The sequence below is a fragment of the Diceros bicornis genome, chromosome 25 (assembly GCF_020826845.1).
Source record: "Diceros bicornis minor isolate mBicDic1 chromosome 25, mDicBic1.mat.cur, whole genome shotgun sequence".
Lineage (NCBI taxonomy): Eukaryota > Metazoa > Chordata > Mammalia > Perissodactyla > Rhinocerotidae > Diceros > Diceros bicornis.
The window spans coordinates 18,794,928-18,812,963 of record NC_080764.1 but is presented as its reverse complement, the minus strand read 5'-3'; the positions used below and the strand labels follow the sequence as shown (position 1 = coordinate 18,812,963).

General features: G+C 34.2%; 1 protein-coding gene across 5 annotated transcripts in view; it reads left to right on the top strand.

Moving 5' to 3' along the window:
* Positions 1–18,036, top strand: part of WASHC4 (WASH complex subunit 4) — a 69,733-nt gene that overhangs the window by 31,555 nt on the left and 20,142 nt on the right. For all 5 annotated transcript variants that reach the window (XR_009223941.1, XM_058568519.1, XM_058568518.1 and 2 more), the window contains 10 exons: positions 31–147; positions 1,940–2,108; positions 2,395–2,549; positions 4,087–4,161; positions 4,447–4,551; positions 6,617–6,751; positions 8,399–8,507; positions 12,630–12,696; positions 13,167–13,253; positions 16,046–16,193. Coding sequence is in view for 4 of the 5 variants with exons in the window: in XM_058568519.1 (XP_058424502.1) it covers positions 31–147; positions 1,940–2,108; positions 2,395–2,549; positions 4,087–4,161; positions 4,447–4,551; positions 6,617–6,751; positions 8,399–8,507; positions 12,630–12,696; positions 13,167–13,253; positions 16,046–16,193 (1,167 nt within the window). In the remaining variant the exon portion in view is untranslated. The remainder of the gene's footprint in view (positions 1–30; positions 148–1,939; positions 2,109–2,394; positions 2,550–4,086; positions 4,162–4,446; positions 4,552–6,616; positions 6,752–8,398; positions 8,508–12,629; positions 12,697–13,166; positions 13,254–16,045; positions 16,194–18,036) is intronic.

Below are 18,036 nucleotides of genomic sequence, written 5' to 3'. Positions count from 1 at the left end.
AATTCACAGACATTCTCATTTTCTTCTTAGTACATGTTCAGTGCTTTACGTGACTGTGTACCAGCGATGATGCATGCAAGGCATTTAGAGTCCTATGAAATACTTCTGGATTGCTATGACAAGGAAATTATGGAAATTTTAAATGAGGTAACATCATATTTGAGATGTGTTTGGAATCTAGTGTTTGGAGAAACTTTTTGGATTGAAGCAGGCTTTTACTAATTTAAAACTTACTTATAAATTACTGTGTAGAACAAAGAAACTGTTTTTAGTTACTATATCACTATTGTGCTAAATTGGTCTTTAGTTCCTAATTTTTATATCAAAATCCAGACTAGGAATTTGGAAAAAATTTTTTCTGTAATAAATAGTATATTTGAATTTAAAGTTCTGTTTATTAGGAGAATGCAGATGAAAAATTGGTTTGCATATTGAGTGCTGGTAATGGTAATACAGTTAAGGCAACTTAACTATCAATACTTTATTGAATTTCATTTGGAGAGCTACTGACTAAGGAGGAAACTATGTATGTAAAAGATTTACTTGTGTAACAGAAATAATTTGAATGCAATATAGTACTTCCCTCCCTATTTTAATGAAGTGTGTGTTATAAACACTGATATCTTTCTTTCTTTCTTTTTTTTTTTTTTTGTGAGGAAGATCAGCCCTGAGCTAACATCCATGCTAATCCTCCTCTTTTTGCTGAGGAGGACCGGCTCTGAGCTAACATTTATTGCCAATCCTCCTCCTTTTTTCTCCCCAAAGCCCCAGTAGATAGTTGTATGTCATAGCTGTACATCCTTCTAGTTGCTGTATGTGGGACGTGTCCTCAACATGGCCGGAGAATCAGTGCGTCGGTGCGCACCCGGGATCTGAACCCGGGCCGCCAGTAGCGGAACGCGTGCACTTAACCGCTAAGCCACAGGGCCGGCCCCTGATATGTTTCAAATTAATTTTCCATCTAGCAATATTTTTATTTGGAGGGAGGAATTAAAAATGAGTAAATTTCATAGAATAAACATTCAGGTTTGATAAAATTATGAAAAATTTTATGTAATTTCTTGTATTAAATATTCTTATTTAGAAAATAAGATATGTATCTGACCTGTATTTAGAACTCCATCCGGAAAAGATGATTAATTTCATTACCTGTAGCTCAGTGAATTTTGTGATTTTTTTAATGTAGCTCAGTGAATTTTGTGATTTTTTTTTTTCTTTTTTTTTTTTCTTTTTTCTTTTTTTTTTTTTTTTTGTGAGGAGATCAGCCCTGAGCTAACATCCGCCAATCCTCCTCTTTTTTTTTTTTTGCTGAGGAAGACGGCCCTGGGCTAACATCTGTGCCCATCTTCCTCCACTTTATATGGGACGCCGCCACAGCATGGCTTACCAAGCAGTGCGTCGGTGCGCGCCCGGGATCCGAACCAGCGAACCCCGGGCCGCCGCAGCGGAGCGCGCGCACTTAACCGCTTGCGCCACCGGGCCGGCCCCAATTTTGTGATTTTTTTAATGATTAATAGAAGGAGTATCTCTCTTGCATGTTTTCAGGACCATTCCTCCTTTGTTGCTGGTTCCCATAAATTTTATACTTTATATTGTATATTCATGTTCCTTGTAATGAAGCCATCAGACATTCGTTTTCGATTTTCTTTTCAAGGGTATTAAACTTAAAGTATTAATGAAAATCAAAGCTTAGAATTTATTGAACTTCTCCCTGGTCAAAAAATAATTGGTTTAAAATGGAGAGCAAAGTAATTTTCACTTTCCCAGTAAAAGTAATATTTTACCATAGAGTATTTATTTAGACTCTTAAACCTGTTTGACCAATTTTTTCATCATTGCACTGATTACAAAACTAAAGGTCAAAGCATAGACACCTACAGGAACAATATAGTTAGAATATCATTTTGAAAAATTAAGATATCAATTCTTTTGTGAATAGCATTTGCTGGACAAGTTGTGCAAAGAAATAGAGAAGGATCTGCGGCTTTCTGTGCATACTCATTTAAAGCTGGATGACCGAAACCCTTTCAAAGTCGGCATGAAAGACCTGGCCCTTTTTTTCTCTCTGAATCCAATTCGGTTTTTCAATCGTTTCATTGACATTCGGGGTGAGTGTTCTGCTTTCCTTTGTAGAGTCATATTCTCTGTCTTTTTGTTTTAACTGTTAAAGAACAAATAACAAAAATGAAACTTGGAGGGTATCTTTTTTTCGTATTAGTCCATTTATTCTTCTTAACTCCGTTTTGTTTCTTCATTTTTAATTTCCTAGCACCTTATTTTAAAGGAAGAAATTTAATGTTCAAAGACAAGTTGTTTTCTTTTGAGTTTCATTTCTCTTCTTTTTGTACTGTTTCATGAATCAAAAATTTTTTGGATTTCTTTTTTTTCCTGTAGCTTATGTGACTCACTACCTAGACAAGACTTTCTACAATCTCACGACAGTAGCTCTTCATGACTGGGCCACCTATAGTGAAATGAGAAATTTAGCGACTCAGCGTTATGGGTTGGTTATGACAGAGGCACATCTTCCTAGTCAGACCCTGGAACAGGTATAGTATAAAATGTTTCTAGCATAGTTTGATTGTAGCATAATAGTATTTCTTTAAGAAATCTGTTTTCTTTTTACTTTATTTAGTATTTGTTTTATTTTTTTAAAGAAATGTTTGCTGTATAAAACCTCATACTTGATGGGAATAAAAAATTAGACTGTGCTGATTTGCTTTTTGAAAGAATTTACTACAGGCTTCCTGTTTATACTTCACCTTTAGCTGAACATTTGGAATATATATAGATTTAGATAAAGCTTTTCAGAAACGTTGGGATAGTAAGATGACTTATGCAGAATGGTGAAATGTTTAGTCAAGGTCTTAGTTAAAGATTTTAAACCTAGGTATAATATATAAACTTTAATATTTTAGGAAAAATGGTTAAATTTATATATTTATAAACGTATTCTTAAAATGAGGAGTGCAAAGAAGCATTTAGCTTTCACTAATTCAGTAAGCTAATTTACAATATGGCAATATTTCGTGAGTGCAAAAGTTTATTTTCAGTTGATTTGCATGTAATTCATTCTAAGATAATCCAGATAATGTTTACCAAAAAACATTCGTTCAGTTTGAAAATTTGAGGATCATAATTTTTCCTTCATCCTGCTGCATATAGGGACCATCCCATATAGGGATCAGTTTGTATATCCTTTCATTCACTTATTTATACGTTTAATATTTACTGAAAACATGCTAGGCACTGAACTATGTTGAGGGATACAGAGAGAAATAGAAATAGTCTCAGCTCATGTACTTAGTAGCCTACTGGGAGAAAAAATTAGTAAACACATTTTTAGATTAAAAAATGAGAAAAACTATAATAAAAACGTAAAGGGGTATTGTGATGCTCCTTTGAGCCCCAGTTAGAAAAGCTATGGAACAATTTATAGGATACCATTAGGTATTAGAGTAATAACTGAAGAATGAAGGATTCTTAATAGATAACTTGTACATTAAAGGTGGTCGAATGCAATTAAAAGAAGCATGAGGACTTGGAATTAGGCTCTCTAAAATTGCTGAGTTCTGCCTCTTTCTAGCTCTTTGACCTTGGAGAACTCCCTTAGCTTCATTTTCTTTACCTGTGGAATGTAGAAGAATCATACCTCATTTTTTGAAAATTACATATAAAGAACCTTGCACAGTGCCTGAAAAATAGTATGTATTTTATAAATATCACCACATATCCTGACTACTTTTTAGAATCTGGCTGTTAGTTTACTTTGTTAAAAATACGGAGAAGATCCTTGGGAAGACAAACAGAAAATTCTCAGGGATGGTGGGGAAATGATTGTGAGTCACGGATCTTTGAATAGTTGAACTTAACTGTCCCATCTAGACAGAACGGACAAGGTGACAAGCAGCCAGGTTTCCTGACAGTGCTGACTGCACATGTCCGAAGGCTGTTTTAACCTTTGGTCATATAATAATTTAAAAATACTGAGAATCTTAATATAGTGACTAATTGCTTATATTAATACAAGTGGAACTGATTATCTGCAACTAATAATAATAGACTTCCGTATGGATTATTTTGTAGGGCCTGGATGTTTTGGAAATTATGAGAAACATTCATATATTTGTATCTCGATACCTCTATAATCTCAACAATCAGGTGAGTGAGTTTTAGAAATTTTTTTTTTTTTTTACTGTGTGTGGATATTTAGTAGGAAGGCTGAGGGGCAAAGAATTGATTCTCAATAGTGAAAATTAGTAAAGTAAAGCAAAAAATAATTGTTTAGAGATCATCTTGTTTATTCTTTTGCTTTGATTGTATTATCATCTGGAATGACTTTCCAATTAAATTTTTAATGAAACAGATTCTGAAATTTTTTTGGATAACTGACCAATGTTTACTATGGATTGTGTTGTTATTTAGCCTAAATTTGTTTTATTGCAGATTTTTATTGAACGAACAAGCAATAACAAACATTTGAACACTATTAATATTCGGCATATTGCTAATTCAATTCGAACCCATGGCACAGGAATCATGAATACAACAGTAAGAAACTTTTTGGGGGTTGGGAGGGTAATAGACCCCTGTTTAATTCGATAGTTTGGAAAATAGTTTTCTCATAGAATATTCTGGTAAATGTACACTACTACCTGTTTATATTATACCTGATTTTCCATTTTTCTGGTTGGTGTAATTAAAAGGTCTGGCATTAACATTGTGGTGGATGTGGTAGAAGTTCTGTGATACAAAAGGCACTTTAGAATATCTTACCATCCCAGGGTTTTCATTATAAATAGCACTGGAGATTTGAGGACATCAGGATAAAGATACATATCTGTGTGGATTGTCTGATATTCTCTGAAAGTTGCTTTTGAAAGCGAATCATTGCTATTAGTTTATTTAACATCAGTCATGCTATTTTTTGGGGGGGCTTGCTAACTATTTGATATCCATAAAAGTAGCAACTTGCTGAAAATATTTTGAATCTTAGAAATGGACATTTAGTCACTTGAGGGAATCATTTGAATGCTGTTTTTCCTTCTGTGGCAAAAGAAAAGTCTTTGAATTTACCTGGTTTTCAGGGCACACTTAACTTCTTGAGGAAAGAAGAATGTGAATGCTTAAATAGTAAAATATTATTAAGCATATTTGGGAGTAAGGGAATAGGGAGAAGTTACGTGATGGAAAGTTATGTAGAGACCGTTTTCATATACAGCGAGGGAGCCATTGAAGTATTTGTGCTGATAAGTGATGTGATTGGAGCTCTGTTTTAGTAGTTACCAATATAGAAATGAGACAGAGAGAGTCAAAGTTTCGTATCTAAAATGAGGAGTCGTCTATGTAGAGATCATGTCTAAACCTTTCAGGATAGATAAACTCTGAACCTTTAAGGATAAATAAACTCTTTGACCTCATCTATCAAACACTCATTCATGTAAGAGATATAATTATGAGTGTATTTTCTGTGTCTCAGGCACTGTGTGAGGCACTAAGGTGAGAAAAACAGACATTTCCTGCTCTGACAGTAATTACAGTCTGACAGGGCATATGGTCATTAATCACGCGAGTGAATGTAAATTCCTGATGTCTGATGATGATAAAGTGAGCATAGAAGAATGAGATCAGAGGCTGGCAGAGTTACCCACTGTTAAGAGTGGGAAGGGTAAAGAAGACACGACTGTTATTAAGGAGATCAAGAAAAAGCAATGTTGAAGCCACAAAAAAAGTTCTGAGAAAGCACTCTTTCTGTAACTGGGTAAATGAAGACTGTTAAAAAGGGCGTACATTTGCCAAAACAATTAGTAATATTTGAGGGTGGTGGGGATGGAATTTTGTACAGGGCTTCCATCTGTAGGTCAGAGTTAATCTCATTTGTGTTATTTTGACTTGAATCTCAGCTGAACTCCTACTTTTTCAGGGTTTTATGAGTCTAGGTCAGGGCCTTTTGTTATTCATTCTCGGAGCATGCACACTTGTCATTTTAGAAATTATTGCGGTTGAGATGTACTTTTATTTAACATATGCTTGTTTAAAATGTCTGTCACTCCTGCTAGAATATAAACTTCATGATGACAAGGACCATGTCTAGCATGAGAGCAGGCACATTGCCTTGCATGTAAGAGGTGCTCAAAATATTTATGGATAAATAACTGAGTGTTTACTATCTTCCTTCAGGAAAGTTCAAAGAGCACCATGTTTCTTACTTGAGTATCATCCTAGACACGTAGATTAGTAATAAGTAATCTTATAGATGGAGGAACATAGAAACTTGTGACTGGGTTTATGACTTAAAAACTAGGGTGTTGAATCTGGTTTCGTGATTCTCACTGCAGTGCTTAGTCCTATTATGAGAGTATTTTCTATTTTTTTCTTTCTTTTTTTCTTTTTGTAGTAAAAATATTTGAGGTGAACTTATAGCAAGTTCTGTAAACTTGGGCAATAAAAAACTTCATTTATTTAAATATTTCAGGTCCAACATGAATTATTTATAAATATTAGACTTTATAACGTCTCATAAATTAGACTTTATAAACAATTATTATTCAGTAACATTGATTTAAATTAATTTTTATATTAACTTTTTCCAATTTTTTGACTTTTAATTTTATAGGTTAATTTCACCTACCAGTTTTTGAAAAAGAAGTTCTATATATTTAGCCAATTTATGTATGATGAACATATCAAATCCAGATTGATTAAAGATATTCGGTTTTTCAGGGAAATCAAGGACCAAAATGATCATAAGGTATTTTACATATTTTTTTTAAGGTAGTTGGATTCAACTTTTGAGTATATAGCAAATGTTTATACTAAAATTCATTATGAGGGTCTCTACTGGGGTTTTAGTTTTCTTTATTATTTTTCACATAATGTCTTCTAGATCTGGCCTCCTGGTTCCTTATATTTTCCCTTACAGTTTCTTACTTTTCACATTCTCTGTAGGCTAAAGTGTAAGGAAAAATTGAATGATCAATGTAGCCAAGTGTTACTTTTCTTTCTTTATTTTAAAATAAAACAAAAGCAGTACATGCTTATTTTGAAACATTTAAACAACATAGAGTGCATAAACAAATGTCCTCCCTCATTTCTCTTTCCTCCCAATTCCATTTTCTGTGTGATAAGCATATATATTTGCACATATGTATTGCTTTTTTTCCTAGCAAAAGTGGAGTAATACTATATATATTGTTTGGCAGTGTGTTTATCACATGTCGGTACATATAGATTTCCCTTATTCTTTTTAAGGTTTGATAGTAAAGATGTATACCGTAACTTATTAAACCTTCTCCTACTGAAGGATATTTGGGTTTTTCTTATTTTTCAGTGTTACAAACAGTGCTACAGGTAATATCCCTACACATTTGTCTCTGTGTATTCAGAGACTGTTTCTGAAAGACAGATTCCTTGAAGAGAAATTTCTAGGGCAAAGAATATGAGTATTTAAAATTGTGATCCATATTGCCAAGTACTCTAAAAATACTGCACCAGTTGACATTCCCAACTATAATTTATGACAGTGCTGTTTTCCCTTCACCCTCCGGGCTGAGTTTTCCCGTAGAGAAGTGAAGAATTGTAAGTGGTAACATACAGAGGCATATAGCCATGTGGATGGAGAACCATCAGGCTTAGATGGGTTTTATATATGATTTGCAACATCTAGAACTATTTTAATTACCTAGTTCTAACCCTCTTGTATACTAGTTGGTAGTTCTCTTCAGTGTCAGAGCAGCAAAATATTACTTTCTAGTAAAATAATTAACAAAATTATAGATTACAGTTATCAGTAGAGAATTATGTTAACTATCTCATTTTTATTGGAACAGAAATGAGTATATTCAGAGAAATAATCATGCTATTATGGTGTAAGAATTGTTTCCATTTTTATTAATGTAAAATGAGTAATTTCCTAAATCTTTTAATCAGCTAAGACTTGAAAAATCATTTTTTTTTGGTGATGGCAACTAGAAATTGTAGCTCAGCTGATGTGTGTTGTTTGGGAAAGGAGTATGTTTATCTAAGTCCCTAATACCTATTCAACCCACAGAAACTTGGTCACACATCTCTGAACAAATGTTTCTAGGAGGAATTGGTTTCTTTTATCTATCTGATAGAATAGTTGGGTGTTGTTAGACTAATAATGGTGATGGGAAACTTAAGTTTGGTGGCATTAATAATTATTCCCCTTAGCTAATGTCAAGAAGAAATTTAATTTATATTGACCTTGAACCTTAGTGGGTTTTGTGCTATAAATATTTTGTCATTAGACTTGAGTGATTTTTTTTTTTTTTTTAAGCAGAATGGAAATACAAAATTAGAAAGGAAAGTGTATTAGCATGGGTGATTTGGTAGGCATTTTATGCTTTAGGAGGTCTGTAATAAATTCTCTCTCTAGTATCCTTTTGAAAGAGCAGAAAAATTCAATCGAGGCATCAGAAAACTTGGAATAACCCCAGAGGGACAAAGCTACCTTGATCAATTCAGGCAGCTCATCAGCCAAATCGGTAAGTTATTATGAAAGTGTCAGGAAATAAAGTACAAATCCCAAGAATCTATCTCATGCCAATAAACAGCTTCATATGTGAGTGTCTGAGTTCAACTTGATTCCACTAGAGTAGTTTTCTTACCAAAAGTTTTTCAAATATGATTAGACTGTTGGTGCAGAAATAGTTGATAGACTGTGACTAATATAAGTTAAATAAAACCTCTTCAATTAAATTAAAAATATATTTAATAACTAACTCATCTCAAAGACCATACTCATAATAAATAGTCAACTGGTAACTATTTATTGGGTACCTACTCTGTTCTAGCCATTGTTTGGGCTTTTAAAAGAGATTCCTTCAAGTTACAGCCTGAATGCAAAGGTATAAAATATTTATTTGAGAAGTTAATTAGTGTAAGTTAATAAGTTACATATAAATTTAAAGAGGAAATATTAAATGTTATAATTTTTCTACGATACAACATTTCATGTTTATGTATAATTTCTTCATTTGTCCTTCTGCCTTACAAGTAGAACTTGTCTTCCGAAATGTGTTACATTATATTTAAAAGCAAGAACTGCATTTAAAAATAATCATGGATTAACAAAACTTTATACTTATTTGAGCTTTTCACATACCTTATCTCTATTAATGTCCTCACAATAACCCTGTGAGGTAGGCATGTAATCACCATTTTAAAGATGAAAAAAGAGAAACTCAGAGAAATAAGTGGTGTTGCTGGGAATTAAAGCAGGGTTTTCCACCTCTAAGTCCAAAAGTGTTTTATATTCTTCACAGTTGTAGACACCAAGCAATTAGTAAATTCTTCTTGACTATAATTTGGTAAAATTATGCCTCCTGAGATTCATTCATTCATTTATCAAACATTTACTAAGAATCTATTACACCAAATATTCTTCTAAATACTGAGGATTTTCAAGGGGCTTTAAATTTACTAGTGGGAAAGATTATAAGCATTTACTTCTGGAGTAAAGTCACTGAAAACTAGCTTAAGTTTTATAAATTAATTGGTCTACATAGACTTTTTTATTTTAACTTTTTTTTTTTTTTTTTTGTGAGGGAGATCAGCCCTGAGCTAACATCCATGCTAATCCTCCTCTTTTTGCTGAGGAAGACCGGCCCTGAGCTAACATCTATTGCCAATCCTCCTCCCTTTTTTTTTTTTCCCTTTTTCTCCCCAAAGCTCCAGTTGATAGTTGTATGTCATAGTTGCACATCCTTCTAATTGCTGTATGTGGGACGCTGCCACAGCATGGCTGGAGAAGCAGTGCGTCGGTGCATGCCCAGGATCCAAACTCGGGCCGCCAGTAGCGGAGCGCATGCACTTAACCGCTAAGCCACGGAGCTGGCCCCTGTACATAGATGTTTTTATTGTGTGTTAGTACAAGAACTTAGAGGATTTTACCTTTGTAAATTTTTTATTTTAAACAATTTAATAATGAGGTATTGTCAAATAAGTACTGTTTACTTCATAGTGGCATTTGATGTCATATTAGACTGTAAAATTCTGGAGCAATGGTTCTTAACCCTTTTTGAGAATCTGATGAAAACTGTGGATTAATTCCCCCAGAACAATGCCCATATGCACACACATATACGACTTTGTGTATAACATACCAGAGTTCATGTGCTTAAATTTAGAGTCCACGGACCTCAGAGCTGTTTTTCTAGAGCAGTGTTGCTTAGAACTTCATTTATTCATAGACAATATTAGAGTTTTTTTCCTCATGAATACTGCCTATACTATTATTTCATGTTTTTATATTTTTTAAAAGTATAATTTTGTCCTATGAAATAATCAGTAAATCATGAGTTTAGTGTGTTAGTCATTTTTCCCCTAATATACATCAAGATACACATTTTTCCCCGAATACCCAAAAAATTATAATGTCGCCTCAGTTGCCACCAGGATGCATTCTACAATTGGAGAATATTATCCCTTTCACTTTGTTAGCATTTTATTTTTTATTTTCTTCTTAGAAAATATAAATTCTTTATCTCTGCTTATAAAACATTGTAATGTGCGCTTGAGTCTGTTAAATATCTTGAGAAAAGGAGTAAGGAATCTCAGAGCAAAATGAGAAGTCCTTTTGTCTAATAACCTCCCTGCTGAAATAACAATAACCACTGCTAATATTTATTGAGCATTTACTATGTGCCAGGGGTGTTCTGAGTCCTTTATATGTTCTAACTCATATAAAACTCACAACGCTATGAAGTAAGTATTATTTCCATTCATTCATTCTGCAGATATTTATTGAGGACAACAGATGTGGTGATATATATGACAGTAAGCAAAACCTCTGTTCCTTTAGAGCTTAATTTAACAGATAAGGAGACTGAGATACAAAGTTTATAACTTGACATAGATCTTACAGCTAAAAAGTGACAGAGTCCAGGTTTGCCCCCGAGTTGTCTGGCTTCAGAGATTTTGCTCTTAACTGCTACTCTGCACTTGCCTCTCACTGGCATGTTTTGATGAGCCAGATATGGGACTGACAATTTGGAGGACAACAATGAAACTAGATATTTGATTTTTTTAAGATGCATGTTAAAGAGACATTTTACCATCATCTTTCATATTGGGACAGGCCTTAAAATAGATGCAGTGATAACCTACCTTGAGGGTTGTTAAAAACATCAGATAAGATAATGTTTGTAAAACATATATTACTGTAATGATGGTGAAATGTTAACTGCTTCTTACCTTTTCGTCTGTTCTTTCTCCCGAGTAATTTCAGTTCAGTTGAGCAATATATATTGAATTCCTATTATGTGCCAGAACATGTTGGCTCTAGGGAGGGAGCAGTGAAGAAGACAAACGCTGCTTCATGGACCTTGCATTCTAGTTGAGGGAGACACAAACAAAAAGATATATAATATGTCAGTGATAGTGCTGGGTAGGGAGATGTAATAGGACTGGCCAGTGCTATTCAGTGATGCTCAGGGGAAGCTCTAAGGAGGTGACATTTGAGCAAGGACCCTAAATAACATGAAGGAGTAAGCCATATGCATATCCAGGGAAGGAGTATTCCAGACAAAGGCAACAGTAAGTGCAAAAGCCCTGTGTCTGCATAGCATTCTGGGGAATAGTCAGGGGCTGGAATGGAGTTAGTGAAGACCTGAGTGGGAGGGGACCATACCAAAACAGCAGCAAGGGGCGAGAGCATGCAAGCCTTTGTAGACCATGTAAGGAGTTTGGAATTTATTCTGAGATGGAAAGCCATTGTAGGGTTTTCACAAAAGGAATGATAAGCTCCCACTTAGTTTTAAAAGAACCACCAGCTGCTATGTAGATAAAAGATTGGGGAGTGGGATGCTAAAGGTGAAAGTAGGGAAATCAGGAGGCCATTGTGTATTGCAGTGGTCTAGGCCAGAGGTGGTGGTTTGGAATAGGGTGATAGCTGTGAAGGTGGTGAAAAGTGGTTGGGTTCTGGCCACATTTTGAAGGCAAAGCCAGCATAATTTGTCCATTGATTAGATATAAAGTGTGAGAGAAAGAAAAGAGTCAGGGATGACTTCAAGGCATTTGGCCTGAGCAACTGGAAGGATGGAATTGTCAGTTTCTGAGATAGGAAGTATAATTGGGGGTGAAGATCTTGAGTTTGCCTTGAACATATTAAATTAAAAGTTCTTCTTAGACATATAGGTGTAGGCATTGGAGAAAACCTAGAGGAGTAGTCTAGGATGGAGAGAGATATAAATTCAGGTGGCATCAAATAAAGATTTTTTGATATCACTTCCAGCTTTGCATGTGTGTGTGTATGTGTGTGAGAGAGAGAGACTGACACTCAATGTGAGAGGGAAGAAGTTATTGATATAGTAGTTTAAAAATGTTTGATTTTTTTAATGTAGTCAGCATTTAATGAATTTAGTTTATCAAATGTTACATTTTTTAACTATAATATAGATGTATATAAATATGTACATTTATATTTTAAGTGCACAAATACATGTTTTATTTTTATGGAGCAAGAACTGAAGTAAAATACAGCAGAATCTTTTGGTACTTAGGAGTGGAAACCTGGTAATTGACTGCTATATATAACTGTATTCCTGATTATTAGAGTTTAGAGTTACTTGTATAAATATCTGATTTTTTTGTGTGTGGTTTTTAAGGTAATGCTATGGGCTATGTACGAATGATAAGATCTGGTGGCCTTCATTGTAGCAGCAATGCCATTAGGTATGGATGCAAACATTTTTGCCTTGTTATGCCATTTAAAAATTTTGTTATTTAAATCTATCTTCATTAAGTAATATTGTAGAGAAGGTTATTTTTCTTGTTGCTATCTTTTGAGATAAAATATGGAAGAAAAATATGAATTCTACTAGTTAAATTTTTTTTCTCCTTAAATTTTAAGACTACAGCAGACCTTTGGAAGTCTTTATTTCTCTCAAAGTTGTAGTTAATTTATCAGTACAGTTTGTGAATGGTTCTTAAGATTAGATGATTTTAAGGATTAAAGTTCAATTATTCATATCTAAAATTCTCTTTTGGAACTAAAGTGGTGATATTAATAATATAACTGAAATGCAAATTCTTTCCAAATATATAGTTGAAAAGTTTAGAGTCCTGCAGCACCACTTTCATATCTGTGTCAGTTGCACATGTTTACTTTGCCTTAATAAATTCCTTCCCAAATTCTCATGTAGATTTGTTCCTGATCTTGAAGATATTGTAAATTTTGAAGAACTAGTAAAAGAAGAAGGTCTTGCGGAAGAAACCTTAAAAGCAGCAAGGTAATCTAGTTTTGGAGATTTAAGAAGTGCATGTTTATATAAAATATTAAAAAGAAGACTAGAGAGTAATATATAAACTTATATGTCAGTGTTTTTATTATACAAGGTATGGTCTCAGTTTATGAACTATAATTCTTGTTAAGACTACAATATTCGGGGATCTTTCCAAATTCACCAAAAAGGGATCTTCTAGAACATGCTGTCTAATATAGTAGCCACTAGCCACATGTGGCTGTTGAGCACCCGAAATGTGGCTGGTCCAAATTGAAATGTGCTCAACTGTAAAGTACATAACTAATTTTGAGGATTTGGTTTTAAAAAAAGAATATCAAATATCTCATTAATAAAATTTGTTTCACCTGTTTGTTTTTACCTTTTTATATTTGTTTGCCAACATTGCGCTAGAATACCAGTTCTTCATTTCATGTAATTTGGAGCACTGTCCAGTAGAGTAGCCACTACCACATGTAGCTGTTGAACGCTTGAAATAGAGCTAATGTGACTGGGGAACTGAATTTAAAACTTTATTTCATTTAAATTTAAATAGCTAATGGCTATCTTATTGGACAGCGCAGATCTACAGATTTGAGTCAGTAGTGATTTTGGAACATAATTTAAAACTTGAGAGAGGTATGCAGAATTGTTAAGAAATTCTTTAGAAAACTGTAAGTTTTATTATTAATATTTATAACAATTATTGAGTTAGGCATGAAGAGGAATGTCCATGTCTACCTGGACAAAGTAGAGACAGTTTGAATATCAAAAAGAATAATGGCAGAAATTGATTATAATACATTGAATAAAAAAAGAAGCCATGAGTCATTAGTGATAATAAGGAAGGCTGGAGGAGCAGAGGGAAAGTTCCTTTTTACAGAAGAATGCCAGGTAATAAATACAGAAGGGATGAGAAAATTTAGGGGGAAAAAAATCACTGTTTTGTGATCATCACTGTAATACTTGAAATCAGACGGAACTCATCAACGGATTTGAAAACGTTTTTGGAAAATAGAGTATTCATTCACTATCAAAAAAATTATCCCACAAATTGCTTATTAATCACCAAGGGGCAAACTGTCTTATCATGGAAAGATTGATGTATTCTGCCCTAACCAAGTGATCAAACTTAGCATCACCAGTAACAGGACACACTGACATCATGTGGCCTCCTGATGCAATGTAACAGCAAGTACCTTTGTTGTATTCTTGCCAGAAATGTTTACTCTGAATTTCTTATGAGGAAACCATCTGAGACATCCAGAATGTGGGGTATTCTACGAAACACCTGGCCTAGACTCTATAAAAATGTCATGTCATGAAAGACAGAAAGCAAGGAGACTGTTCTAGATTAGGAGACTAAAGAGACCTGAACCAAATGCAATGGGTGATCCTTAATCATATCCTAGATAAGGAAAAAAATAGCCATAAGGGACATTTGGGGGATAATGGGAAATTTGAACATGTATATTAGATAATGCTATATTTGATTTTTGGATGTAATAATGTATTGTGGCTTTGTAGGAAAATGTCTTCGTTCTTAATAGATTCATACTCAAGTATATATGGGCTAAGTGACATGAGTTCTGCAACTTTGGAATGTTTCAGGAAAAAGAGAGAAAACAAATGTGGCAAAAAGTTACAAAGGTGAATCTAGTTGAAGGATAAATGGGTAGTCATTACACTATATTTTAACTTTTCAATAAGCTTGAAATTTTTTAAAATGAAAAAAGGAAAATGCATGTGTGCATTTTTATGAGAATAAAGCCCAACACAGAAAATTTGCTCTGAAATATCCTATTGGATAGTTTAGTTCTTTGCCATATTAAAGAAGCCATGTTCAGTTAATGAGCTATTTGAAGTCAGGTGCCCTGAAATGATTAAAATAGTTTGTGGCTTGTATATCAAAGAAGAAAATCAGACCTCTGATTAAATGATGTCATTCGTTTAAAGACTGATGACCTTTTAAAAGTATTTTGAAGCAGTTCAAGGAGGTCTGAGAGTGGGATCTTTTAAGATCTCTAGGGTAAAGCTGTCTGCTAATCGCAAGGTCCAGATTTGTGCAAAGGAGTGGATGAATGACATCAAGTGAAGGAAGGTTCATGGCAGGTGAAGTCAAGGAGTTGTGGTGTTATGGTAATGAATTGATTATCTAAATGGACAGTGGAGTCTTCCAGAATGATGGAGGAGCACTGGAGGAGGCATCATAGTCTAGATCAATGAATGTCGGGCAGTGGTTAAAAAGTAGATGGCTGTGTTCAGCTGGGTAGTTGGATATAGTTGGATCAAGAGTCTTAAGCTATTTCTACCTTTTATTGGTGGGGGAATAATAATTTGAAAGTGGTAGTAGCTATACATGAGGGATGCAGGGGAAAAGCAGCTCATGTTTCTGAAGGTTGAATGGGAAGCTAAGTTCTTGAAAAAGAGCCAGGTTTCAGTTGAGGTAAGGAGGTGTAAAAGAAGCATTAGTGAAGAGATTTAAGATGAAGAGGAATTTATTTACAATGAACTGGAATTCTACAGGGCTCATTGTGGAAAGAAGAAATACAAAACTCTTATTTTAAGTTCCAGGGTGCCCTACATATTCTATTTTAGGGAGTAAGTTAATTAAACAGTATTGATCAGCTTCTGTTCACAAGAAAATGAGTTCATTCCTGAACTCCAGGGAAATTGATTTAGAAATGTCTGATAATGTTTCATACTTTTGAGTGCTCTCATCTAAACTGATGAGAGATGGATTTAAAAATCCACATATTCCTTTGAGAAAGGAACCAAGTAAATAATTTTTTGCATTTTAGGCATTTGGATTCAGTCCTCAGTGATCACACAAGAAATTCTGCTGAAGGCACAGAGTATTTCAAAATGCTTGTAGATGTTTTTGCTCCAGAATTTCGAAGGCCAAAGAATATACATCTCCGAAATTTCTATATCATTGTTCCCCCTCTGGTGAGTATTTTTAGTACCCAAAATGAATTTTTAAAAAAAGTATTAGTAAATAAATCTAATTTCTTTGCAGCAGGAAATGCACACAGGCTATATTACTGACTTTTCTGGTTGTAGATAAAACCAAATGTGAACTCAGTGAATGTGGCCCAGAATTTTTACCTATTAGCTATGCAGAATGAGACTTATTTATAGTTAAGATAGGTTCTTATTTGTTAATAACTGCCATAGAAATCCTAGTGTGATTTAAATTACTTGAGTATATGTTATTATAAATATATATACACACACCATATAATCTTCAGGCTGAATTATACCATATAATGATTTTAAGTGATTAATGTTGACTAACTTTAACTGTTACAGTATGAAGTTATTTCTAACAAATCTCTTATAATTTGAGGACATCTTCTCTACTCAGTAGTAAATACTAACATCTAGTCTAAATTTTTAGTGCTTCCTCATTATAGTATATAGTGTGTTCTGCTCTAATTCTTTAGTTGCCATCTAAAAATAGGTTGTACCCAAGATTGCATTATAAAAACAACTGTTACAGTGGGGAAAATGGAGATTGGAGATGAGAGAAGTATATCCTAGCAATAAGAGTTATTTTTCCCTAAAGGTTTCTATAATAAAGCTGTTTTTAAAAAAATTTGTAAATAGCTCTAAAATCTAAATATCACTGAGTAGATGTAACTTCTGGTTACATCTAACTTTGATCAACAGTAACAACTTTTCAGGGCCGGCCCCGTGGCACAGCGGTTGAGTTCGCGCGCTCCACTTTTGCGGCCCAGGGTTCACAGGTATGGATCCTGGGCGCGCACTGATGCACCGCTTGTCAAGCCATGCTGTGGCGGCGGCTTCCCATGTAAAGTAGAGGAAGATGGACACAGATGTTAGCCCAGGGCCAGTCTTCCTCAGCAAAAAGAGGAGGATTGGCAGCGAATGTTAGCTCAGGGCTAATCTTCCTCACAAAAAGAAGAGTAACAACTTGTCATATTGCTGCCTGAATTGTTAACACATATCTTTTTACATATTGTAACCGTTATTGTCCATTGAAGCTGATAGTCTATGGACAGCTTTTTTCTTCATGAATTTTCTTTTCTACTGTTTTTTTATACATTTATTGTTAATGCTCCATCATAATAATGTCATAACTATGATGTAGCAGAATGTCCATATTCATCTCATAAGCATTATCTTTTCATCTTAAGATAGGGTCAAACTGGAGGTGCGTCTGTCTTCATTATACTTTGATAAGAGTGTTGTTAACTTAGGGTGAGTTCTCACCGTATTTCTTTGATTTGAAGGGCGGTATACTCAAACCATAGTAAACAGCAGTGGGGAGCCATTTGTGAATTTGGGGAAGAGGCGTTTTGCAGGGCAGCTGTCAGAATTCAGTTGATGGAGAAAACGATGGATTAAGAGCACTTCAGAGGAGTATGGGACACTATTCTCGTGCTTGAGTTTATGATCTAATTCCAGAAAAAAGACAAACATAAATGAAATATCTAAAAAAGATTTAAATAACAGTTGATAAAGATTTCACAAATATGTGATTAATTGCCAAGTAAGTTTTACAGGCAGTAAAGTGAAACTTGACATTTTGTTTCCAGTGTAGTATTATAGTACTTATCACACTGTATCATAATTACTTTTAAACAGGTCTCTTTGTACCCCTCTAGGGCTCTGCTGTCCATATGTAGCCACAAGTGGCTACTTAAATTTAAATTAATTAAAATTTTATAAAATAAAAATCCAGTTCTTGAGTTTTACTAGCCACATTTCAAGTGCTCACTGGCTGTCTGTGGCCAGTGGCCATATTGGACAGTACAGGTACACAGCA